Source organism: Lutzomyia longipalpis, chromosome 3 (genome assembly GCF_024334085.1).
Source record: "Lutzomyia longipalpis isolate SR_M1_2022 chromosome 3, ASM2433408v1".
In the NCBI taxonomy this organism is placed as follows: Eukaryota; Metazoa; Arthropoda; class Insecta; order Diptera; family Psychodidae; genus Lutzomyia; species Lutzomyia longipalpis.
Genome location: NC_074709.1, coordinates 1,374,254 through 1,401,374, shown reverse-complemented (window position 1 = coordinate 1,401,374; position 27,121 = coordinate 1,374,254). Strand labels below are relative to the sequence as shown.

Sequence of the window (27,121 nt, the reverse complement as noted above, 5' to 3'; positions counted from 1 at the left end):
CCGAAACAAGAAATGATTGAGAATAAATCATAAAATGCATTTGAGAGCATAGACACAAAATGCTTTCCAATTGCTCCGTGATCCCAGAATTTATTTTTCAAACTCCTTTTTAATATCCCCCAACCCCCCACCTCACCCATTTATTAAGAAAAAAACATATTAGTGAAAAAAATGTACAATTTTAATTTATAATAATTTTTAAACCTGTTAATGCGAAGAGATATTTAGTTTTAAATGTTGCATAAAAAAAATTACCCATCATAATTATTCTCTACTTATAATTATTCTTATTATGTAATTTTCAAGATAAAAAAAAACAAGAGTAACATTGTGTAGGTACAAAAGATTAAAAAAAAACTCGAGAGAAGAACAAAAATATTCTTTAAAAAAATAAAGAAAAAAAATCTAGCTAAACAGCATTTACATTTTAAAGAGAAAAAAACTATGTGTACGTGTAAAAAATCATATTGGATTTGTGAAAATTTTTCATTTAATTGAACGTTATTTTGTATTTTTTTTCTTTATTTTCCTTTTGTAGATTTGTTTATTTTTTCCCAAAAAAGAAAACACGAGAAAAAATATTGTGAGCTGAAAAAAAATTTTTAGTAATGAAAGAAAAAAATAAGTTTTGGCTTCATTGTCACCGTGTACCATTGTATGGGATATAAAAAATATAATAGTTGCATAATAAGGATTTCTCTTTTCCTGGGAAAGGGGGGGGGGGAAGAAGGAAACAAAGGGAAAATGCGCTAAATGTGCTTATGGAGCACGTAGATGAGGTCGTAAGTATTTCGTTTTAAATTGATTTTGCTGCTTTCTAATTTTTAGGAAAGGCAAATTAAATTTTTGAAATGAAAACGTTATATTTTCCTAAATTTTAATTAAGAAATTTCAGGAGAATATTAATTAATTTTCCAAATTATAATTAATTAAAATTTACGTGAAAGACACCAAAGATTACAACTGCCAAGTTTCGTTTAAAATGCATGAAATCTACAAACTTTTACAAACCTATTACAAACTTTTTTGCCTTGGAAATGGAATTTTGTATTTAAAACTTCTCCTATTTTAACCAATTCTGACCCCATTTGTTTGGAATTTACTTCCTGAACTATGAAAAAATTAATTTTACACGAAGAATCCGAAAAACTCAAAAAAGTTGCTAAAACTCGCGAAAAAAACTTTTGGAAAATCTTGTATTTTGAACTTCGCGCGCAAATATTGCCCGCGGAACATCCTGCACACCTAATGTGATGAAAACTTTGACGGTCAATATGGGACCATGTTGAGCACTAGGGTTTGCTGGGTCTTTTGCTGTCACTTTCCGTACAAAATACGAAGTAAAAAAAAATGATGGAGTTTTTGTAAATTTCTTTTTAGTTTACGCTCTAGTTTAACAAATTTCAATGAACTGTGTGTTAAAACTGTGAGGAAAAGTTCAATAATCTCGGGTTTAAATACAATCTAGTGTTATCCGCGTAGTAAATCCTTGCGAAGTTATAGTTAGAAAAGAAGAAAAAGGTGCCGCGAGTGTTGGAAGAGAAAGAAAAACGTCGCGAGTTGTGTGCAGTTTTTTTTTTCCTTCATCATCTTCCGGACAGAGTTGGCCAGGAAGCAACAGAAAGAAATCTTTTGTGCGCGAGGATAATCACGTTGTTTTCCTCCTGAAAAAAACTCTATTCTTAGTGCAGTAGGCATTCGCTGTTAATGTTGTATCTGTGATCCTTTTTTTTGTGGAGAAAAGGTGAGCGAGGGTTCTACGTACGAGGGGGGTGTACTGCGGGGTCGCGTGACGGGCAGAAAAGTCGTGGTGGTGCCCCCTTTTCACCGCGTGCACCCGCGGAGGAAGTCAACCACGAAAAATGTGTCATGCTCTCCTTGTGCATGCCCCAGCATGAGCTGAAAAATCGCGCATTTCGCCTCTTGAAATAGTAATCCTCCGCTAATTCGTTTCAGCAGTGCTGTGTCAACCATTTAGTAGCAATTCGTGAAGCCAAGAGGGGACATATTTCGCGCACCGTGGAAATAAAGCCAGCACCTCAGCCATGTATTGGGATGGCTCCTACACGCCCTCGCAGCATTTTGAGGCTCTGCTCAACCGGAAGAATCTCACATTGCTGGAGATCCTCGAAGATCAGGACATTCTCCAGGAGTGTCGGACACAGAACCCCAAATTGGTCCAATTGTGAGTGTCTGGCTTCTTCTTCTTCTTGTTCTTCTTCTTGCCCCTTCCTTTGCATTATTAGCTTGAACATGGTCGTGATTCGTGATTAAAGTTTTTTGATTTTCTGATTGTCGCAGTTTTGTTGAAAATATTTTTCTATCTCTTTGTCTTATAAGATCCTTTTCAGATTAAAGAACAAAGAATAATTTAAAATCAACAAGTTTAAAAAAAATCAGTAAATGAATAATCTGAATTTGGTGTGACGTTTCGACTCGAATGGGATCTTCTTCAGGTCCTACCTAATTTGTAAAAACTAAAGAATTTTTTTTAGAGGTTATGGTCCACCCGGTTGACCCTGAATTACTATTAAAATTACATTCAGCGCATCTTTTATTTTATTGCGCTAAATGGGAAAAAATGAAAATTTAGTTTCAAAACTTTCTTTAAGATTTTATTTAAAACTAATAAAATGAAAAACAAAAACTAAGATTCTGTATTCTGGAAACTTTAAATTTTTCCAAAAGGAATCTTTCAAATAATTTATTGTCTTAATTTAACAACAAATTAATTAAACTCTGCTAGTTTCAAAACTTTCTTAAAGATTTTTTTTTTAACTGAGAAAATACAAAACAAAAACTAAGATTCTGTATTCTGGAAAATTTAATTTTTTCTTAAATTTTGGAATATTTGAAGTATTTTTTTTTCTTGATTTAACAACAAATTAATAAAACTCACTGTTGAATTCTTAAAATGCAGCTAATAAAAAGAAATCAAAAGCAGTAAATCTAATCTTTTTTAAATAGGAAAAAAATAGTTTCAAAACCTTATTTAATTTTTTTTAATATTAATTTTAATCATTTTGTTGCAAATTAATTTTATGAAAACAACGTTTGTCAGAAATCAGAAAAAAATCAAAGGATATTTAAAGTTATTTGAAATAATTAACCAAAATAATTAAAAATTATTAGGTATTATTATATTTTTATTTTATTTATTTTATTTTTTTTATATTTTTTATCAATTAATAATTATCCATATAATAATTAACCAATTCTGCAATATGTAAAAGAAAAACATTTTTTAACAGAATCGATTCTTTTTTGCAATTTATTTTCAAACAATTAAAAAAAACTGTTGCAAAGTCTTAAAGAATTTTTTTTAAGAGTTTTGTTTTAAAGAATTCTTTTTTATTGCTTCTATAGGAAGTCTATCGAAATATTTAAAAGTATTTTCTCAAGTTTAGTTAACTATTTTGGTAATTTGAGAAGACCTTTTAACTTCCAACTAACTACATACACTAAAAGGAAAGAGAAAAACGAATGAAAATTGACAAAATACTTTTCAGCCTCAATCGTCCGGACATTCTGGAGGAACTCGTGACGCTAATCACAACAGAACCGCCCACAGATGTTGCCGAGAGCGAACGCTTTAAGCATTCCAATTTGGCATGTGAGATTCTCACGAGTGACATGCCGTCCCTCAATCAGAGTCTCGTGGCGGATCCTGTGATTCTGCAGAAGCTCTACTCATTCTTGGAGCAGAAGCCACCCCTCAATCCGCTCCTTATGTCGTTCTTCTGCAAAACATTTGGGATGCTAATTGATCGGAAGCAGCATCAGGATTGGTTTGCATATCAATACGTTTGCATCACTGTGTTGGACTTTATTAAATCCCGAACGGATTTTCTCGGTACAATACTCCAGCACATGGGTACACCGGTCATTATGGATCTCCTGCTGTACATAATTATGAATACGCAAGGCCCGGAGTTGCGGCAGAGTCTGCTTGAGTGGTTCAATCAGCAGAAACTCATTGAACGCCTCATTGGGGCACTTGGTATGGTGGGGGATAGGGAGAAGCATGAGAATATTGCGCAATTCGTCGTGGAGTACATTCGTGAGGGGCGACGGAAGCGTCAGAGTGAGAAGGAGGAGGGCAATCAGGTGGACCTTCTGCTGGAGACACTCGAAGATGAGAAGACCACTGAGCTGCTCCTCCGGACGATTCTCGATGGAGAGAATCAGAATGACGGCAACATTGTTGCCGGCATTACTATTATTCTTGCCTTAATTGAGTATTTAGCGACGTGAGTATCTCATCTTGACGTTGAGAGTTGGTGAAATTAAATGTTTTTATTTTTCTTGGGGTTTTTTCTTAAACTCGGCGACACCATCTTGTGATTTTCCTCAAACACACAAAAGTAGTTTTTTCTCAGGATCTACTGGATGGATTTTAATGGGATAAAAAGCAAATGAAAGAGGAAGCATTAGTGGAGAATGTACCGGAACAGATTTTTGAATTTCGACTTAGAAGCTGAGAAAAGCAGAAAAATATTCTTATTGTCTTTTCTCAGCTTCTGAGTTGAAATTCAAAAATCTGTTCCGGTACATTGTACGCTAATGCTTCCTCTTTCATTTGCTTTTTACCCCATCAAAATCCATCCAGTAGACCCTGAGAAAAACCTACTTTTGTGTTTTAGGGGAGTTTAAGTTTAAGAAAAAAACCCAAGAAAAATGAAAACATTAAAAATATATCAATTCCAACAATTTGCCCAAGAAACCCCCCTTAAATGATTTTGTAACGTTTCCTCCTTTCTCCCACATATGTGTGTGAGCAGAAATGAGCTTTCCGACGATTCCGCCGTTCAGTATCTCGTGAACAAGGAGAAGGAGCACCATTCAATTGTTGTGGGGAAGATTCTTGGGGTGCTCAAGGGGCACATAGGGAAGTTTCACGATCTTCTCCTTAAACCACCGGATATGTCGCCGATGCTCCAAGAGGCGAACGTATCCATTCTGCCAGCTTTCGGAAATACAAGACTACAAATATGCTGTCTATTCACAGTATTAATAGAAACACAGGATAGTGATATTATCAATGCGTAAGTTTAACAAACAATCATTATTTTATTTCTTCTTTTTCATTTCAAAATTTCAATGCGCAATTAAAGTTTTTAAAAGGCCGTTAAACGAGAGAAGCAACAGAGACAGGCGGGTGGGGTGGGTGATTAGAAGAAAAACATCTTATCAATTCGCCTCGCGCTCCCTCCCTCAATGTCATTGAGAACGAAATGGAATATACATTGTTTAGAGTAAAAAGAAATAATAATATATTAAATTCATTCAGTTTTTTTTATTTACAATTCCAATTTCTGGGTGTTTTCGTAATAAAACAAAGAGTTTATTTACACTGTGCAACATTATTTTTATTTTCATTGATTTTTAATTAAACGTTTGGAGGACTTTTATGATTTTTTAAAAAATCTTTAAATCATCATTTTTTAATTACTTTAAGAGTGCTGAAAGAAAATCCAAAAAAAAACTTTTTTTGTGTGATTGATTTGAGGTAAAAATCAAAATTACACGCAAAGGACTAAATTGGTAACCACTGCCAGTTAAAGACCCATTTTTGCAATGATCTGTGATGATTTTCGAAACACAAGGGGTGTTTATCTGAATAAAAATCTTCTGATCTGCGGATTATTCACCAATGATTCGGATGATTCGGGTGATTAACTATGGTCTACTATGGTCGAAATCGCAAGATTTGCGATCAAAAACCAATAACATGCATCCAAAAATGAATGTCATTCATCCAAAATTTAATGTTAAACATTGACTCGCATTAATTTTTGAATGAATGACAATAATTGTTAGATGAATGACATTATTTTTTGGATGCATGATATTTTGTTATGCACAGAAAACATCTTAAAGATTCCTAATGCAGTGAATTTTTAACATGATTTAAAGGGAACCAAGTACGCAATATTTGCGATCTTTATCTGGAAAGAAAGCAAACGTGAACGTAAAAATAGTATATGGATGAACGCAAGAAAGGAAGAATGAATGCAAACAGCTGCATCATGAATGCAATAGTTACTCACCCCCTGGGAAAAATCAAACATTTTCTATTTTCCCAATGAACTGGAGGTGGGCAATGGGTGTTTATCTGAATGAAACTCTTCGGATCTTCGCATTATTCGTCAAAAATATCGAAAAATTCGCCAGATAAACACCCCTTGTTGAAACATAATGTTTCATAAGATGAAACATGTTTTGTGTTTCGTGAAACTTTAAGTTTTGGCGCGTATTTAAAAAAAATTGCTCTTAATTAATAATAATAACTTTATTCATGCCCCAAGTAATACAAATTTAACATTTTTATATTTAAAAAAAAATACTTAAACACATAATAAGAAGAAATAAAAGAAATTATTCTAAAGAAAATAATCACAAGAAATTCGTTGCCTAGTATGTTGCTTTGTTATAATTCTGCAACGAAGCCAAACAGTGTTTTAAATTAATGATTACCATTGATCGTACATACTTCTTATTCCATTCAACTTGTATCGAACACTCCATCTCTTTCTCACTATTTCATGAGCGCACTTTACTACATTTTGCCAAAGAATTTTAAATTGAATAAAATAACTAAAAAGAATTAAAAAAAAAAAAGATAGGATAGAAATCAAACTAAAAATCTTTTTTCTTGCATTTTCATCTTTCAGAATTTGTGCAACAGATTTTTTTAACACATTGCTCAACCTCTTTAAGCAATACTGTTGGAATAATTTTCTACACAACCATGTCAATAAGTGTCTACGCTACGCATTGAACGCTTTTGACACGGGCGTCTCGACGGAAAATTACAAGACCGTATTGAATTTGTCTGCCTTACAGAAACACGTGAGTATCCCGCAAATTTATTTATTTCTTTTTTTTATTTATGTAGCTCCCCAACATAAAAGAAAACCCTCAAAAGGAATTGATTTTTGTACATCTCTTTTGTATGGAGAACATTCACATCTAATGTTCATCTCATATAAATCATTCAATGGAAAATAAATTCAAAAAATAAATAAAAACAGTTAGAAAAATAAGAGAATTTTATGGTGCATTAAATCTAAATCGGACATTTTTGAGATTTATTATTTAATAATTCAACTAAACATCACTCTCAGCTATTCTTTAATATTCTCTACAATCACCATAATCACGCGCAGAGAAGAAGAAGAAGCAAAATGAGGAAAGAAATTATGCAGCACAGTGCAGTTGTTGCTGAAAGTAAAGCACATTTTGGTACATAAAGTAGAGTAAATCCATCCAACATAAGGAAGGGTGGTGGGAATGCGGCAAATGAAAAGATTTTATTGTCACACTAAAATTGAAAGTTTTATTTTTATTGATGCCGAAAGACACAAATAATTATTTTTATTTTATTGAGTTGTAAAGAATGAAGCTATTTTATTGCTAAACTGCATAAAACTTGATGAAAAATTCACTTTTTATTGGAGTGCTTTGACTGCTAAATTAATTCGTATTTCCTCCTTGTTTTCTCTCTAACAAAGAACAAACAATGATGAGGGAATATGTGGTTCCCTGAACAAGAAATAAATGAAGCAATTCTTGTAATTTACGAATCATTTTATTGTGAGATTAAAAGAAGGAAAAAAAAACTGATAAAATACTCTGGGAAATAATTTTTACGCAACATGTTCTTAATAATTAAAATACGGTAAAGAATTACCCGGCTGGTCCATTGGTTACTTATGACCTAATTACATTATTGTAGGAGCGCATTGACCAATTCGAGAAGAGAGCCCTCTCGACGGTCAAATGTAACCCTCTCCTCTCCCTAAATTCCTCTCTCTCCCCTAACGGTGCTGAGGACTGCAGCTCAATTGAGAAAGATCAGTTGGGCTGTTGCTGCGAGAGCGAACACACGTCACCGCAGACTGTGTTCCTCTCCAGCATGAAAAAGGGCGAAAGTCCCAGCCCGTATTTTTAATAATTATTTGTTAGCCTACATTTCAGAAGTGGGATAAATCCGCGGTCACGAAGTGAAGAAATCGGCGCACGTGGTGCGAAAAAAATGAGATTTTCGCGCTCGTGGAAATGAAGTGCCGCGTAATTGTTACGTAACTTGTCGTGATAAGTGAAATTAGTGTTATTTATGAATCACGAGCCCGTTGAGGGGGATTCAGAAGGATCAGTTCTTCCAGTGGCTGCAAAAATGGTATTGATCCCTTGTTTCCTGCTACGAGTGTCGCTGGAGATTGCTGAATGTTCCCATGGATGCGGAAATGATTCCCAAACGATGCTGTGAGTGTCACATCCGGGAATTGGGCAGCGTAGGACGTCATTGAGAGCCAATGGTGCCTTTATGAGAATGGAGAAAATCGGATGAGAGGAAAATTTATTAAAAAAAAAAAAAATAATAATAAAACAACGGTGAATGTGGGAGGATTGGCGGAGGAAGTGGCTGAGAGGCTCCTGAATGATGCCCTTATGCCTTTCGGGTGATTTGGTTGACGTCCGGGTGCCAATTGGATGTGAATCTCGGAATCACCGGGATTTGACCTTTGTTCAGTGTGAGAGTCCGGAAGATGCGGCTGTTGCCATGCGGATTAATCTGGCCAAGCCACATCAAGATTTGAGCAGTGGAGGAGAGGAAAATTTAGGAAATTTCCGACATGGATGCCACAAAATTCCAAGAATTTCATGGAATATCCTGAATGAAATCATCTTCCTGATCTGGATGCCATTGAAAATTGGCGGTCTGTGGGCGTGTTCGGATTGTGTGCTCCGTATGAAGTGTTCGATGGTCATCGTTGCGGCGGAAGGAAGAGTTTCCGGCACAGCATGGATGGAGTCATGTTCGTTGGTGGGTGGCATGAGGTTGATGGCAGTCACAATGTGTGGAATAGAGTGAGTGCCCATAGACATACGGAAGGATGTTTCAGCACTCATAAATGTGCCTGGAAGTGGATTTCAATGGAAACGGGGACCAATCTGCCTTGTGAGGTGTTTTTAGTGAGTCTTCGGAACAGAACAACTGACTCTTATGGAGAATATAGCCATAACAGTGAGGATGGATCGAGGGATTGCATAGCGATTTGTGTGACATTGGTGTTGCGTACGGAAGTCGACGGAACGTGACAAGGAATACCTCACAGAGGATCGACGTATCCCGTGGTCTTTGCAGCGTCATTTGCAGTATCCAGCATGACATCGTAGGTCCCGACGTCTCCTGTGGCGTGAGCGTGACATTGAGGGTCATCAGTTCCAGAACGGCATACAAATAATGAGCCGGGTTGATGCAAATTTTGTTCGGGAGGAACATAGCAAAGCAGAGAAGTATAAGTGTGAATGTATGAACGAATGTGGGGCCCCAGTGTGATTGAAAGTGTGAATTAAAGCCTCCTGTGTGCCTTCCGGGAGTCAATTAATGTGTGATGGTTGTGATGTAATCTTCCGAGTAGTGATTGCTCTCCGCTTTAGTTTTATCTTTCAGGAAAACGGCGGACATCCCGTGTGAAGGTGACAAAGGGCGTAGTGGCTACGGGGCGATGTGCACTTCCAAACGCTCTGGAAGCAATACAGCGATTCTGTGGAAGGTGTTGAAATGCGCGCACGTAAGATGAACTTCAGGAACGGATAGCAATTGCGCGACTTGTTCTCAAAGCTGTTCGGAAAGATGAATCGCTCTGTGGAAAGCGAAAAGTACATCTTGTAACACTTATTTCACCACCCCGAGTATACCGTGAAGGATTAGTGAGTGTCTTTGGATAATAGACGAATTGGGGGCACGTGAGAAGTGCTTGAAAGCAATGGAAGAGGTCACACAAACATCGATAAGGTTTTTGATCAGCTCCTGATGGACACTCCAACAATTTCTGTGCCCAAAAAGTTGAGTTATAAATGCCTCGATGATTCCTTCGAGGAGAAATATCCGGTAAAGAGGAAAATCCCATTGAGAGATTCCCTCTCGGAGAAGAATTGTGAGAAGAGACGTCTCGATGAGTCTCCCAATTCGAGTGCTGGTAGTGCTAACAACTCCGTGGCATCGGCCCCATCGAGTCTGATGATGATGATGATGAACGCGGATCTGATGGTGGCAAAGGCGAATATAACACAACTTTAGGGTGAAGTGGAGCACCAGCATCTCATCCGGAAGAACATGGAGAAGGATTACACGTCCAAGATTGATGGGCTTAAGGATCAAGTGGGGTATTTTAAACGAAAATGCCTTGAAGTTGAGAAGCACTTGGCGGATTTGCGGTAGAGGGAAGCAATTGCCAAGGAAGATCTCGTACAGTGCAGAAATGAGACGAAGTATGAGAGAATAGAGCACGAGGAGATTGTTCATTCGCTACAGAGGAGGCTAATAACGGTGGAGGAGAACTTCCGGACAGCGAGTAGTGACTACCATAATGACGTGAGTGATCTCCAACGACAATTAAATGAGGTTGTGCAATCAATGACGGGTGTGGAGGAGGAGAATATCCGGCTATTGGCCCTCAATGATACACTACAGCAGAAATTGAAGCGTGAATGAGGAACTTGAAGCGTTTCTCGAGGAGGAGAATAAAGGAAATTGAATTTGAGATCTCTGGCTATGGGGAATGGAAAGATGTGTCCACATCAGCGATGGCACGACGTTCAAAGCAAGTGGATCTTGAGAAGGAGGTTGAGCACCTCCTGACAGAGGGGAAGAGTCTCTACGATACCGTGGGGAATAAATTGTTGCTTGAGGAGCAAATCATCAATCTCAAGAGTCGCCTTGAGAAGAGTGAGGAGAATAACGTTGATGCGATTGATTTGAAAATCCAATGACGGAACTTGAAAAGGAGCTAAATCAGTGGAAAGCAATTGCAGTGGATCACTGCACACAGAATCTATGGTAGAAAATTGAGGAAATCCTCCACAAGGATGTGATTCTTGTGAGTGAGAGATATAAGAGTAACACAGTGAGGAAGAGTCTGGAGGTACATAATCACGATTTGTGTACACAGAATTAATTAATTTGGTGAAGATTAATGCGGATCTTTAGAATTCCGTGAAGAACGGTCAGGGAATTGGTCAGCGTTTGCAGAAGAGAATGCTCCTGTTGGCCAAGGAGCGTGAATGCTATAAGCAATTGATTGAGAACAATGAGAAGGGTTTAACTATTTCCGGACCCCAGGGAGCCGTGGATGCAACACCGGAGAATCATCTGAGATTGCGTGTGAATTATTATGCACAGAGATGTGCATAAATCTCGAGAAGGGTCTCAATGTAGCCAAAGGAAACTCCGAAGCAACCAGTGATGGAACGACATCTCTGATAAAAGCACGATGATAGTGAGGCTTCAATGGTGATGCTTAGGATTCTCAAGCAGAAGGTTCAGAAGAAGGTGGCGGGGGATTGAGTTCATGCAGGTGACGGTGAGCAGCATAAAATTGAGTCTAAATGAGACGAATTAGCGGAAAATCCTCAAGAAGCCCAAGAATGAGTGTGTAATCCTCAGTTATGACCTGCAGCATGTGTGGAGGTTGCGGATTATTCCATACGCTTCCTGCAGCTACATCCGCTGCTAAATGTACCCGAAAAGGCTAACCTATGACTACAGGAAGACTGGAATAAGTATAAAGAACGGTAAACGAGATATACCGAATGAGGAGTTGCAAAAGAAAATGGGTGATGGGCTTATGCCGAGTTGTGCATTGAAGATCACCTGACAGCGGGAATGTAGTGTGAGATCTTCTTAAGCAGGAATGTACGAAAGCATCGCAGATCATCGTTAGCGGAATCGGGTGAGTCAGTTCCATTTATTCGTAATATTCCAAATTTAACTACCATAGGTAGGGTAGTAGTCAGTTAAGATAACTGTGAATAAGTAGAATATAAGAGAAAATCCTGGCCAGGTATAAAGGGGTACAAAAAAGAGTCATTCCCATTCAGGTGAAAACCCCAAGTGTGAAGTGTGAAAATGGGAATGTACTGTGACAAATGTGTGTTGAAGGGGTCAATAACCTCCACTAAGCCCAATAAGTCACAAGAAAGTGTGGAGGTAGGGCAGCTCTCATGGATGTCAAGTTTCGTATGCGAGAAAGATCGCATATGTCTTGACTCCATGGGAACGGTCCGAATAGAAGTTAAGAGCCATCCAGTGTGTTTTTCTACGCACATGAGTTGACTCTTGTAGGTTTAGGGCCTCATGAGTTGAGCTGGTGTGCGTGGAAGAATATCACAGGGATGTTGTGGTGGAAACGAGCCACCGATGGCATGGGTGACATGCCAAGTAAAGCATCCAATCCGAAGTGATCATTTACACATAGTGGTTCACCAATGAAGGTTTAGGGCCTCATAGGTTAAAGCTGCTGTGTGTAAAGTATCATAGGGATGCTAGGGTAGAACCGAATCTACCACAGACAGACGTGTTCTGTCTTTCGTAGCACAGAGATGCTAGGGTAGAACCGAATCTACCACTGACAGATGTGTTCTGTCTTTCAGTTCTGGAAGTAGAACTGAGCGCTCATAAAATTGCGGAATTTTAATGGTATTCGCGCCTAGTTCTGATTGAGTTCAACGGACCTTGGTACTCGCGGTGTTATGGGTTTAAAGGAACGGGTTAGTTGAGCTAAGCTCCTAGCTCGGGTTCCTACTATTCACTGTGAGTTGCCAAGGGACGGCAACAAGATCAGAATGGCCGAATGTAGGAGCGCATTGACCAATTCGAGAAGAGAGCCCTCTCGACGGTCAAATGTAACCCTCTCCTCTCCCTAAATTCCTCTCTCTCCCCTAACGGTGCTGAGGACTGCAGCTCAATTGAGAAAGATCAGTTGGGCTGTTGCTGCGAGAGCGAACACACGTCACCGCAGACTGTGTTCCTCTCCAGCATGAAAAAGGGCGAAAGTCCCAGCCCGTATTTTTAATAATTATTTGTTAGCCTACATTATCAAGTATCTGATAGTATTTTTAGTTTCTTCTAAAATCCTTTTAACCCTTTAACGTTTTTTGGGTCATACGCTGACCCAAACATGAAACATTTTATTTTTTCAATTATTTATGAATGTTATTGTTTTTCCATGTTGCAAATGCATCAAATTCACGCATAAGGGGTCAAAGAAGACGTTCTGAATGAGAAAAGTTCTGAATTTGTTTTTTTTTTTCAATATTTTTCGGTATTATTTTCCTATTTTTTTTTTTATTATTTAAAATTCAATTTTTTTACGTTCTGAGAATTTTCTTTTAGTTTTTCATGTTCCACAAAATCGGGTCTCGAGTTCCAATATTTTATACATTTCGCGAAATTTAATATTTTCTTTCCATTCTTCGGATTTTAAATATAGATGTGGAAAAAACTTTAATCAAAACAATACAGAATTTGCCAGCCGGGTTATTTGTTACAATTAAATTACCTCGCAATATTCTACAGCGTAAAAAAAAGAGAAGAATTTTCTGAAAATGCATGGAAGGGAGTCTAATGGTACGTGATGTAAGCGTAAGCTTAGTCATCTCAATTTATACCGTAGAAAATGTCAGGTAATAAAATTAGGGCAAATAACCCGACTGGCACATATTGCTTCATTTTGGGTATTTTTTTCACAAGAAATGAAGAAACGTAGTTACAAAAAGTTCTAAATGCTTCAAAATTAACTTAAAATTCTGTTTTCTTTTGTGATTCAATGCGAAACACAGAGAACTTCTCAACATTTTAACTTTCAAGGAAAAGAAGAAGAACATAAAACTAATCTCTAACTAATTCTTCAATTAAAGCCTCAAAAGCCCTTCGTTTTACTGAAGAATTTTCCAAAAACGAAACATTCCAAAAGTGGAAAACCATGCAAAATACTCGAAATATTTTGCACAAGAAGTTCTATGTATAGTAGTTGAGAAACATTCCGAGGGAAAATTGAGGGAATTTAATGAGAAAGTCATCACCCTAATTGAAATTCCAAGTGTAAAATTTCTGTGACTGCGTGGGGAATTAATTTATTCGGGTTTTGGGAATTTTAGGTGGTGGTTGATTGCAAAGTAGTGTCAAAGTTGCTGGATTGCTGGATGTACAATGAGAGTGAGCGGGAGACGAATCAGGGACGTCGTCTGGGGTATATGGGTCATCTGATTCAGATACTCGACTCACTGGTTTCAAGCTACACAATGTCTGAGGAACTTCGTGCCTTAATCGATTCGACACTTGAGGAGGATGAGTTGGTGCTGTGGCGGAAGATAACTGCCGTGGATGATGGCGAATTGACTGAGGAGATTAACATGCAGAAGCGCTTCCTTGCCGATCACAATCCATTTCAGGCTAATAACAACGTGGGACCCAAAGACTTCTACAACGAGGCATCAAATACGTTTAACGACTTTGGAGACACCATGCAGTGAGTTTTCCTTAAAATAATTAATTATGGTGCTATTCACGAATCTCATGTAAAAAAAAATTATCATGACATTTTTCTTTTCATTCTCTCTCACTTCCACTAATGAACATTTCCCTATCTTTCGTCTTTCTCTGATGAAATTTTGAATAACCTCAAAATTTTGTTTTGCCTATATCTCAGCCTCTATTATAGCTAGAGGTCTGAAATTTTGATATGTTGTAGGGGCCATCAAGAGCTTTCCAACGATACCTCATTTTCGAAGATCGGTCAAGCCGTTTAGCCAATATGGCCGCCACAATTTTTCTTCGAAAATCGACCATAACTCGAAAACGGGTTGAGCGATTTTGATAAACTCGGGCTCAAATGAAAGCTCTCAACAAACCCTACAACTCACAAGAATATCCGAAATTTCAAAAGTGACCGCTAGGGGGTCAAAAATCAAAAACAAAATTTTCGAGGAGTTTTCGATGAGTTTTCGATGAATATCTCGAAAACGCCATTATCGATTTACTTCATTTTTTGATATATTATAGCTTACTATAACATCTATTTATAAAAAAAACATTTAAAAAATTATGTCGCCATTTTGAAAATATTGAGTTCCAACTTTGACATGTCATATCTCGAGTTCTACAAGTCCGATTTTGATCAACTCAAGCGCAAATGAAAGGTTTCGTGAAACTCTACAAATGTCTAAAACAATTCAACTTCGAGAAATGACCGCGAGAGGCGCTAAAGTCAAAATCAACATTTTCGAAAATTCTAACTCGAATATTTCGAAAATACCATTTTTGATTTACTTCATATTTTAATATATTATAGTTGAGGTTAAGACCTTTCCAACGATAGCTCAAAATCGAAAATCTATGGAGCCGTTCCCGAGATATGGCGTTTCAAAGATTTCTTGGGGGATGACTTTTCAACTTTTCCCGACTCTGCGCGTATTTAAATGAATTTGCGTTATAGTTTGCTCGCATAAAATTGGTACATTGAAAGAAACACAGCTCTCGTAAGCTTGGTCAGCTTATCAGTACATTTTTACATGAAATTTGTGAATAGCACCATTAATTATTTTTTCTTCGTTTAAGCGTAAATTTTGCATTGAAACATTTGATTTTTCTGTAGCTCTGCAATAGATGAAATGCCCAATGCAATTGAAAACATCTTCTCGGCTTACATATCAAGTGACCTAAGCTCGAGTATTCTCAATAATCTCAAAGTGTGGCCAGATGATGAGATTTTGGCGTGTGATAGTGAGGATTTCGAGTCAGCGTGGGCCAAAGATGACGATGCAAAGGATGCAAGTGCATTAACATTCACCAATCCATGGGATTCCGAAGCAACACCAATTGCAGACGATGTGAAGGTTTGCGATTCCGGATGGGCAAATTTCTCCTCTGACAATTTTGCTGACTTCGATACGCACTTTAGTCACATTACCGGCTCCGGGAATGGTGTTGACGCGTTTCCCAGTCCCACAGATGATGATGATGATGATGATGGTGGTGACAAGGAGGTGGCACCACTCGAAGACAATCAGAAGGATGTTGAAGTGAATGATGGAGGAGAGGCCGAAACATCGGGTACCGTCACGGATAAAAAAGAAGATGAGGCAGATGAAGAGAAGGAGGAGAAGGAAGAAGACGTTGGTAGTGTAGTAGAAAATATCCCATCGGTTGAGGAGGGCAACAAAATGCCAATTCAGACTGATAGCACAATCACAGAGGACAAAACCTGGTAAATTTAAATCTCTTCCTCCTTTCCTGAAACTCTCCTTTCCTAAATTCTTCTTTTTTTTAGCGATGAAAATGCCAAAAATGGAGACAACTCTCACACTTCTGAAGAAGCTACTGACGTGCCATTGAATGCCGCAACAGAAAGTACCAATGATGGGGAAATTGGCAATTCCGCGGAGGAGCCAAAGAGCAATGAAAATAGTGCCGATGAGATACTTCCTAGCAATGGACCAAGTGATTCCATCGACGTGGAACTGTAAGTTTTTCTTTTCTTTATTTTTTGAAATCAATATTCTTCTGTTTTTTTTGCATTACATTACCCTCAAAAAGTTTCCTTTGGATGTAAAATTATTCCAAAAAAAAAATTTTTAAGATACTTTTAATGAATAAAAAATGGAAATGACTTGTTAAAAATCATCAATGAAACATTAGCGCGAATGTTTCATGCATCAGCATTCAGCAAGAAACACAATACTGACGTCATTGTTTACTTTCTTGGAGAAATCTTCGTCGATCTTTCTTGGAGTACAATTTTCATTCGCCTAAAAATTATTAAATTCAAGCTAACAAAAAAGTACTAAAATCTAGCTAAAAAGTATTAATGTTGCTGACGGCAATGACTATGTGGACTGTATGGGCTAATGATCTATATATTTCAGACAATGTAGGTGGGATGTTTCGGCGGTGGTTGAAGATTTATAAAAGAATTTTACAAAGGGCTTAAAATTATATCTAAACTATCCTAACAAATGTCTTCTTACATTTTTCTCGACTGAGCTTCTTCGAACTCCCTTTTTTCCACCTTTCCGGACGTATTCTATTTTCTCTTTAATTCCTGTTCAACAAAATATATAAAATGAATTTCCCTTCCTGTTTCTACTTAACCTCATTTTTTACCTGGGCGATTTTCTATACTCCTTTTCAGCGGGTATTTGTCCTCTTCCGCTATATCCTACCTACAAAATACAATCTATAAGAATTCATACTTTGATTACATTTGAAATTAACAACTTACGGCTATTTTTACTCTGATAATTCTTTATTTTCCTCGCAATAATTTCAACACGTGTTTTCCTCTGACTTATTTCATCACAAAATGGCTACTTTCGCCTATTTTCGCCCAGGCCTACTTTGTGCTAAATTCAAATTCAAACTTCTACCGTTAACATTTCTACCAATTAAATTCCAGCCTAAAAAGTACTAAACTTATGTTTAAAGTACTAAATTTTAGCCTATGAACAACTGCATTTAATCTGAATAAAAAAAAATCCGTTCTTAGTCCTAAAAAGGTTCAGATTGAGGAGAAAAAGCTTTAAAGGCAACTTAATTAAAGTCTAAAAGTACTAAATTCAACTTCAAATGTACTAATTTTAAGCCAAGTCTTTGATATTTCTTTTCTAGCTTTCATTTTTTAGCTCTATTTATTCTTTTCTAACAGTAAAACTTTTGAGGGTAGTGTTTACTTGAAAATTTATTCTTTGAATTTATTAAGAAAATAAATTACTAAATTAATTTTGAATCAATTATCCTGTTTTGCTTTAATTATAAAGAAAATTCAGCTTTCATGAAAGAATCTTTTTTTATTGTTGTTGATTCTTATAATTCTCCTCCATTCCCCACAAACATATTTCCTTAATTTACTAAATTGCCAGCTTTGGAGTAATTTATCAAGAAATAATCATTCACATAAATCGTTCAATTGTTGATTGAATTTGATTGATGGTGACATTAAAGGAAAATACTTTTATTTACGAAGCTTTTCCGTTTTTTTCCCTCTCTCTCTCTCTCCTTTTAATAGCAAAAATTGTAACAACAATGAAATCAATGACTGCAAAAGTCAACCAACTTCCAACAAGACGGCAATTGTGGCAACGGCTGTTGATGAAAATAATGCCACGTCGTTTGTGGAAAATGGGCCGGCTTAAGGAGGCAGAAATATGTATGTATTGAGCAGCAAAAAAAATATTATTTTTATTGAAAAATTCTTTCCAAAATAGCATAAAAAATCACAATACACACATAACTCCCACCCGATAGAAAAAAAAAGAAAGAGCAAGAAATTCTCAATTTGAGCAGCAAAAAAAACGAATATAAATAATTATTATTTTATTGAATGTTATTATATTTTAATTTTGTTTTTCTGGGAGAGACAAAAAAGCACGCTTTAGCAGTGATTTTTTTTCCTCGTTGAATTGAAAATAAATTTTTGGGCTTCAGAAACTCCCATTCTACATGAAAATGTATTTTCCTCCATGAAAATGGTAACGTTTAAACGATAGAAAAAAAAAAGGAAATTGGACTTATTTGCCACAATCATATCATTCACACGGTAACCATTTTGTTAAAGAATAAAAAATCTATCAAAAAAAAATAAGGTAAAGATGACAATTACGGAAAAAAAAGAAAAAGGAGAATACAAAAATTGTATTAAATTTAGATAAATAAAAATATTTCTTAAGCATGTAAAATAGTGGAGGTGTGATTGGATACTAGTTGAAAAAAAAACTTTCATAGGGATTACCTAAGGCAGGTAATAGGGCCCATCGACTCAGTCACATTAAATAAATTTAAAGAAATAAAATTAAAAAAAAAGAAAACATTGATGAGACAATTTGAAAAGAAAAAAAACTAACTCATGTCAATGAGCATTTAAAAAAAGATTTTTGAAAGAAAATCTGAAAAATTGGTAAAATTAGATTTAAAAAGTCTTCCGGGGAGGGAGTAATAATTTGAAAAGAATCAATTGAGAAAAAAAATGAAAATATTTATAAGTAAAAACAAAACTTTGAAAAAAATACAATAGATTGTTTTTTAAATAATTTTTCAATTATTTTTCCGTGATTTAGTTAATTCTTTTCAAATGAATAAATTAAAGAAAAAAAATGAAGAGATAATTCCGCCCAATTTTAAAAATAGGATTATTAAAAAAAAGAGAAAACAAAGTTTTTTGAATAAAAAAAAAACACTGGGAAAATATACCAAAAAAAAAAATAAATCTATGGTTAGCAAACTTCTTCGTGTTAGTTTTCAACATCACATTATGCTGAAAAATAGGAAAAGAAAAAAAAGCAGGAAAGTCTTGAGAAAAATTCAAATAATTTTAAGATGAGGGTAAGAAAAAAATATTAACACCAACATACTCAAAAATACTAAAAAAAAAAAAAGAAAACCACATTGCTCTGAGGACTTAAAAGCGAATGATAAAAGTGCATTATAAAATATACCTAAATTAATATTTTTGTAGTTATTTGCTTTTTCTATATATTTCTAATTAATTGTAAATGTATGTATTTAAACAAGAAGAAAAAAAATATGAAAAAGTATAAATCACGCGGAAATGGACAAAAAAAATCCATGTTAATGTTGATTAAAAGCATTACACTGAAAAAAAACTTTCAAAAAAATGGACCGCGTTTGGAGAAGAAAAAAAATGGTTTAAAATAATAAATTTTGTGTGATTTATTGCTCAAAATCAGTGACAAATTTATATAAATAAATTCCACCCACCATATAAAAAATACAAGAAAATAATCAGTGACATTAAATAAAATATGAAAATATTAAAAAAAAAAAAACTTCACTATTCCCCTTAATAATAAAAAAAAAATGCTGATGCAGTTCACACTATTAGAGTAGAAATTAAATGCATAAATAAGACATGGGATAGATCATTATTACCTATAAAATGAAGAAAACTGAAATTTTAAATTGACATTAATCGTGCGTACAAAATTTATCTAATGAAGTTTAGTTAAAAAAAAAAGAAACTTTTAAAAAACAAAACTAGATAAGATGCAAATCCCAATTAACACGAAATTACGCTGCAAGTTTCTGGAGATTTTTTTTTATTAAAGAAAAAAATGTTTGGTAAGACCTCAGTTTGCAGCAGAAATATATTTTTTGTGTGCTCAAAAACCTTGAAAACAAGAAAATTTATAGGAATCTTGCTTTCATAATTATGGGACAAGATAGTTAGTTTGGGCCCCAATTGCTATAAAATTGACAAACAGCGCCCTGATAAGCCATAAACGCTTGTGATGGTGTCTTTTTTTTTAAAGACCCGTGTTTAGCTATTGGGACTGAAGCTTTTCGTAAACGTTCATTATTTTGTAGCACTTTTAACTATAAAAAAAATAAGGTTGCTGAGATATATAAAATAAAACCACACCATTTGCTATAAAATTGACAAACAGCGCCCTCCTTCTCCATAAACCCATATAGTGGCGAATTACGAAGCTTCTGTACTTTACAGCAACACCTATTAAATGCTAAGCTTCAGGAATTCGACACTAAAAGCATTTGCGGAAGACGAGGACGCTATTTGTCAATTTTATAGCAATGAGATTTTAGGTTATATTGTTATTAAAACTAAACTTTCAAAATTCACCACAAGCGTTTTAGTTGAGGCGCCAATTGCTATAAAAATTGACAAACAGCGCCCTCACTTTCCATAAACTTCTGTGGTGCTCAATTACGGAACGTCAGTACTTTATAGCAACACCTATAAAATGCTAAGCTTTAAGAATTCACCACTAAAAGCGTTTTCGGAGGACAAGGGCGCTGTTTGTCAATTTTATAGCACTGAGGGGCAGGTTTTAGGATTTTGGCTCTTACAATTTCTATATTAAATATTTAACTTTTCAAAATTCAGCATCACAAGTGCTTTAGTTGAGGCGCAAAAATTGCTATAAAAATTGACAAGCAACGCCCTCATCTTACGTAAACTCTTGTGGTGGTGAATCCTAAAAGTTCAGCAAAATTAAAATGATTTTTTTTCAAAAGAATTTTGAGATTTGTGCGAAAATGCGTTTATTGGGATTTGCTTAATTAACTTTATTTAAAGTATTTTTGTTTCTTTATCAAATGGCATTACACTCAAAATAAAAAGTAAAAAAAAGTAACATGAAAATGGACCAGTTAATCATACTTAAAAAGAAAACATAATGCTGAAAAATTAGGGCAAAAGCAGAGAAATAAAAAAAAATGAAAATGACATTTTGCACAAAAAAAATACTACGAGGGAGAAAATACTAACATTTATTGACACTATTTAGTTTAAATAAAGAAGAAAAAAAAACAAGTCTGGTGTTTAAAAAAGATTTTTAAAAAAAAAATATTAAAAAGCTTGAATGTGAGATTTTTGTGTGTCAGCCTAAGTTTTATTATTTTTTCCTCTTCTCAAATAGACCATGAGACACAAACACTCTGGGAAATTGCCATGTTGACGATCTCAAGAAGCAATAGAAGAAAGCCCCAACTAAAGAGGGTTCTTGTTGATATATTTTCTCTTTTTTTTTCACTCCTAAGTTGACTCAAATCTTTCTTTTTTTATTATGGATAATTTCCTTGAGTCATTTGTGTCTGAGAAAAGAAACTACCTCAAATCATCATTGAATGATCATTTTTAATTTTTCATTTTATGTTTCTTCACAATATGTACCCCGCATGATTAGTGTGGGGGGAAGGAAAGTAAATGCAAAGGGATGCGTCACAAGTTAAATCATAGCCTAGGTTCTCTTTATTACTATTTTTGTTTGTTACTGCACTTGAGGAAATTGAGAGCTGCGCAGGATGATTCTGCTGGAAAATTAGATTTTGAAAAACTTAAAAATCTGTGGAGTTTTTGGGCTGTTTAGCTGCTTAAATTTGCAATTTTTTTCCGCAATTTTTCCTTAATAAAAGATTTTCAAATTCAATTTGAATAAATTAAACTTATAAAAAATGTTCTTTTGAGTTAATTTCCACGAGATAAATTCATTTTGAATATATTTTACTACAAAGTGCACTAATTGCTTCAACGCCACCTATTGCAACACCACCGAGTAGCTTAAAGAAGAATAAAAGACTTAAACGGATAAAAAAGACTAAAATTCCTTCAAAACTAAAAACTTTGTTAAAAATTCGATTTTTAAATCGTTTTGAAAGAAAATGTTAATCATTAGAAAGAAAAATGGTAAAAATTGGAAATGAGGAATGTTAGAAAAGATGCTTCAAATTTAAACGTTAGAAGAGAAATGTCACACGTTAAAAAAAAGAAAAAAAATCTAATGTTTGGATTGCACAATTTATCAAAAAAAATCTAATTCTAATGCAACAGCCATTAAAATACTTTAGTAATCTCAATTTCTCTAAATATCTACTGTCAAATCGTTCCTTCAAAACCAATCAATCTCCTAATTAGACTTCAAATCATGTCTCAGTAAAATTTAAATAAAAACACAAAATTATCGAATTATTTTAACATAAACGACTTCCATGTTAAAAAAAACCCTAAAAATAAATAGATATTGCTCAAATTAGAGAAATATTAAAATCTACTATTTTCCATAGTAGAATTTATCCAAGCGCAAAATTTTCCTGAGTGTAGTCGCTTTAATGTTACTGCATGTAAAGAAAAGGCTAAAAGTATCTAATTACAGTGAAATAAAAATCATTTAAGTTAAAAAGACATTAATTTTCTGTTATACCTATACCTTTAACTACTAAGGAAATAGTAAGAATGTAATTTTAGTTGAATCCTATATAATTTTTTTTTGAGAATTTTCAGTGAAAAAAATTTTATGGAAAGCAAAAGAAAAAAAGCAAGGAATGTAAACCAGAAAACTTTAAATTTAATTGTATTTGATGAAAAGAAGTGACAAATTTTTAGAAAAACATGGTGCAATAATGTGATTTCAAGCATTAAAAATAATTAAAGGAAATTTATAAACCATTTTTTATTAAGAGTTTTAAAAAATGATGATGAAAAAAATTAAGAAATATAAACTGTGCCTATAAATATAACCAAAAAAAAAGTAAAGAAAAGGGTTTGTTTTCGATTTTTTCTTTTTAAATTAAGAAAATAAATAAGTGGAGGTAAATAGCGATGATTACCCGTATTGCAAACTTACGTATATATGATAATTATTTCAATGTATAGTTAAAAAAAAAGGGACGAGTACATAAGGAAAAAAAAACAACAAAGAAACTTGAGAACAAAAATGTTCGAAGAAGCATAAAAAAAAGCATTTTTCCTTTTTCTTTTCAAAGAAAATTTACAATGTGTAAATTTTCATTTTAATTTTGAATGAAAAGAAAGCAAAAGGACGTAAAATCAACAAAATGATTTTATCGCTACGAAGAATTAGGTGAAGATGAATTAAAAAAAAAAGTGAAATAATGGAAATATAAAAGCTTAGAATTTGTATGTGTCTTAAAAAGTAATTCTTATTCTATAGAGTGAAGTATTTTAAGGAACATAAAAAAAATGACTAAAAGTAAATCCATAAAATATCATTAATTTCTTTCGGCATTTTTTTTTAAATGAATTTTTAAAAAATGTCGATTTTGTGGCTTTTATGAGACTCTGAAAATGCATTAAGAAAAAAATACAAGAAAACTCCTAATCCTACGTCATTCTCCTATAACACGTGTAAGAAAATCTTGTATATCATTACTTAAGGTGATATCATAGAAACAACACTAAAACGCATATCTCAAATCTTAATTACATATGAACATTTTACAAGAAAAAAACACATAAATAAATTAATTAAAGTAAAGAGAAAAAAACAATTCAAACACTAATGAAGTAGATTTATTTTGGTAATTTTTTTCTTCAAAGGTTTTCTTTTAAATAAATAAATAAATTTTGCAGGATAATTAAAAAAAAATAATCAGAAATATCGTGCAGTTTCAAAAATTAGAAAATTATAATTTAAAAAAACATTTCTTAAAATTATTTTGAAAGTACAATTTCAAAAAGATTTTTTTTTGGGAAAGCATTTCTCTTTCACAACAAATATTGTAAGAGGGACAGACCCTAAATTTTTGTTGAAAATAAATAAATAATAAAAATAAAAACAGAATCGCGGCTGTAAAATAATTTCATTTCACGATTTTTTTTAAATTGAGTGATTCTTAAGTTTGAAATATTTTTTTTTAGTTTGCAAAAATGTTAATTTAAAGAAACAGTTAAAAATTAATTAAAAATGAAATAGATTTTGAAGCCTGAGAGCATTTTTTTCTGAAAGATTTGGAAGGCAAAAAAAACTATGTGTAGAAATACAGCAGAATGTAATAAAATGTATTAAGGAAAATAATATCTTTTTAGTAGAAATGAAAAACAAGAAAAGATTTATAAAGAAAGAAAGAAAAAATGGGAGAAATATTCAAATTTAGTATGTGTTTTGATGACGTGATAGCTTAACAAAAAATATTACTTTGAATAAAAAAAAAGTAAATAAGAAAGATAATGTGACTAACTTATTCGTCGCTGTTATGTATAAAATGAAAGACAAAAAAAATTCACTGAAAGATACAAAAAAATGGAATAGTTAAAAGAAAATTGAAGTGACAAAAAAATGAGAATTATTATAACAATGAATTTCAATTCCCGGTGCTCATCTTCCTGCTTCGACATCAAAAAGAATTTCTTAGTCTAAAAAAAATATTTTCAAAATGATTTTCTCAAAAAATAAATGAAAAAAAAATTAATTTTGAAATTCATGAAAAAAATATTTTTCTCGGCTGAAATGTGAGTGAACAATAGGAGAGAATTTCTAGTTAAAAAGAAAAGAAGAATATAGCAATTTGTAAGAAAACAACGAAAGTTAAATGTGCAAACTTTTGCAATTAATTTACGTTAAAGAAAAGTCTTTTCATAAACAATAAGTACAGAAACATCTTATTAAGAAAATAATGCAAAAACATTGGTTAAAACAATAATACTGAGATGAGACATGGACAAAATGTGACCAAAGGAAAAGTCTTTATTTATTATGTTTGTTTTTTTTTGTATTTTGACTACAATGATTGATATTTTCTGTGGTGAAATGGAAAATTATTCTCATATTGAAATTTCCATTGAGATGGCTGATAAATCTGGGGATACTACAGGCCATTTTTCTAAACCATCTAGTTAAGAAATTTTCGGTAAAGGAATTGCGAATTAAAGCTAAATCATGAAAGAATCTGCAGGAAGATCGCGAAAGAAATTAAAGGAAAAAGATCAAAAAATTAACGCAGAAAATAACTCCATAAAGATCGCGGAAGATCATTCAGTAAGATCTCGAAATAAAAGAAGGAAAACTGCAAAGAACACAGAAGATCACAAAAACTGTTAAAAGATCGCCAAAGAACTGCTTAAAGATCGCCTTGGATGTATTAATAGGATTCAAAGAAAGATCAGAGAACAGCAGAAATATTGAAGAATAAACTTCAAAAAGATCAGAGAATAAACTGCAGAAGTAAAGCAGAAAAGCCCTGCACAAAGATCGCGATTGATTATTCAGTATAAGATCTAGAAAAATAATCAGAAAAAAGAGTAGATCGTGAAAAACGGCTCAAAGATCGCAAAAGAAATCACAAAAAGGTCACGGAAGAAACTTAAGAGAAATCATAAATCAAACTGCAAAAAGATCGCGGAGATTGTAGGTACTAAAAGAATAAGATCAAAGAACAGAAAGATTGAAGAATAAACTAAAGTCGTCTGAGAAGAAACTGCAGAAGATTTTTTTTAAATAAAAAAAAAAAAAATAATAATTTACTAAAATTAAAAAAAAAAGTCCGGATAGTATTCCAAATAATCCCCCTAAAAAGTCATTAAAATGGAAAATTAAATGTGAAATGATTTTCTATTGAGAGACAAAAGGAGACGAGAAAGTTTAGTTAGAAAAAAACAAGATGGCGGTACAGCAACAGCATTACCAATACTTATGAATATCTATTATACTATAATTTTAGGATAATTTGAAAACTTATCGTACTATAATGAGGATCATCATACAGGAAAAAAAATGATTCTTTATTAAGGAATTCTGTTGAAAAAAAAAACACGCAACACACGTACATAGAAAATTAAACAAAAAAAATACACTTTTGAAAAAAAAAAAACGACTAGAAAGAATTACAGAGAAACTTTCTTTGGGACTGAAGAAAACCACTTATTTAATCTTCCTAGAGCTTTAAAAAAAAGTAGGATGTTTTTTATTTCTTCTTCTTTTAACTTTACAACAATATATTTAGTTTTTTGAGGAGGTAGAGATGATGGAGTGGGTGATTTTCACTATATACATACATATATAAATATATTGTGTAATTTTTTTGTTTTGTGTTTTTCTCATAAAATCAAAGACGGTTCCTGCCATAAAGAAATACCTTTGAGAGAACTTTTTAGTTGTTGCCTTTAAAATGAATTCAAAGAGATTGAAGTTTTCCGCTATTATATAATTTGTAAATGTGTGAACTACTTTAAGAGCTAGAATAAATATCCCTAAAATAACTCTTGTTGTTTTATTTTTATTTTTTGTTATCAAAGAAACTTTTTTATTGTGGTAACAAGGATTGGAAGATTTTGCAGGCGAAGGAGAAAATTTTTGGGGAACAACAAACATTTAATGAAAATTCAGGTAAACAGGTAATTAAAAATTCTGAAAAGGTGCAGCGAAACACGAGAAAAAAAGGAAATAATCTAGTTAACTTAATTCAAAATTCTCAAAATTTAAAAAATCTGAAATACTTTTTTATAAATTCTTAAAACCAAAGAAAAAAAACTTAACATGAAAACCCCGCTAATAAGTTCCGCAAAACACAAGAAACCAGACAAGTTTCTACAGATAATGTATAGAAACACAACGAAACAAGAGAATCCATCAACAATCGATCAAAAATTAAAAGATTTTTTATTTTCTCGTTTTTTTTTTAAATGAATTTAATTATTTTTAATCTGTGGGCATGAAAAAAAGAGCGTATTTTTCAATGTTTTTATGTTTCTGTTGGACACGCAAGGGTTAAGTATTGTTCAGCCCGGTTAACGCCCTTGACTGTTTGTTTAGTTTAGTTTATTCAACAATCTCAATTGATTTTTGCAATCAGGAAGCGACGCCCCGTCGAATGGCATCATTGGTTTGAAAAGTTCGCGAAAATGCATTTCCAGAAAAAAAAGTGCGTGTAAAATCCCCAACCGTCACAATTTTCAAATTTGTAATCCAACCGTCAAAATTTCCGCGGGCCCTTAATTCCGCAGGGAGGAGCTCCCCGAGGCTCCCGGAGCACCCGTAAGTGCCCTTGGAGCCCAAAAAATGCGTT

General features: G+C 33.7%; 1 protein-coding gene across 3 annotated transcripts; it reads left to right on the top strand.

The window, feature by feature from the left end:
• The first annotated feature begins 1,298 nt into the window (after nt 1-1,298).
• LOC129793994 (serine/threonine-protein phosphatase 6 regulatory subunit 3-B) lies at nt 1,299-26,315 on the top strand. 3 transcript variants are annotated; one of them, XM_055834550.1, is made up of 10 exons: nt 1,319-1,744; nt 1,960-2,185; nt 3,510-4,250; nt 4,782-5,045; nt 6,675-6,852; nt 13,948-14,318; nt 15,444-16,055; nt 16,119-16,310; nt 17,853-17,993; nt 18,052-26,315. In XM_055834550.1, exons 2-9 carry the CDS (start codon nt 2,046-2,048, stop codon nt 17,977-17,979), a joined length of 2,625 nt encoding a protein of 874 aa, XP_055690525.1. In that variant the 5' UTR covers nt 1,319-1,744; nt 1,960-2,045; the 3' UTR covers nt 17,980-17,993; nt 18,052-26,315. The 3 variants fall into 3 exon arrangements, with proteins under 3 accessions (XP_055690526.1, XP_055690524.1, XP_055690525.1); XM_055834551.1 differs by having other exon boundaries at nt 1,299-1,744; nt 1,957-2,185; nt 17,853-26,315; XM_055834549.1 differs by having other exon boundaries at nt 1,309-1,744; nt 17,853-26,315.
• The last annotated feature ends 806 nt before the right edge of the window (nt 26,316-27,121 follow it).

Bases quoted from the DNA above. Each gene is read 5' to 3' on its own strand.
- LOC129793994 (XM_055834551.1), top strand. From the start codon at position 2,046: ATGTATTGGGATGGCTCCTACACGCCCTCGCAGCATTTTGAGGCTCTG. The intron at 5,046-6,674 runs GTAAGTTTAACA...TTCATCTTTCAG, and splicing joins GATAGTGATATTATCAATGC to AATTTGTGCAACAGATTTTT. The intron at 6,853-13,947 runs GTGAGTATCCCG...TGGGAATTTTAG, and splicing joins TGTCTGCCTTACAGAAACAC to GTGGTGGTTGATTGCAAAGT.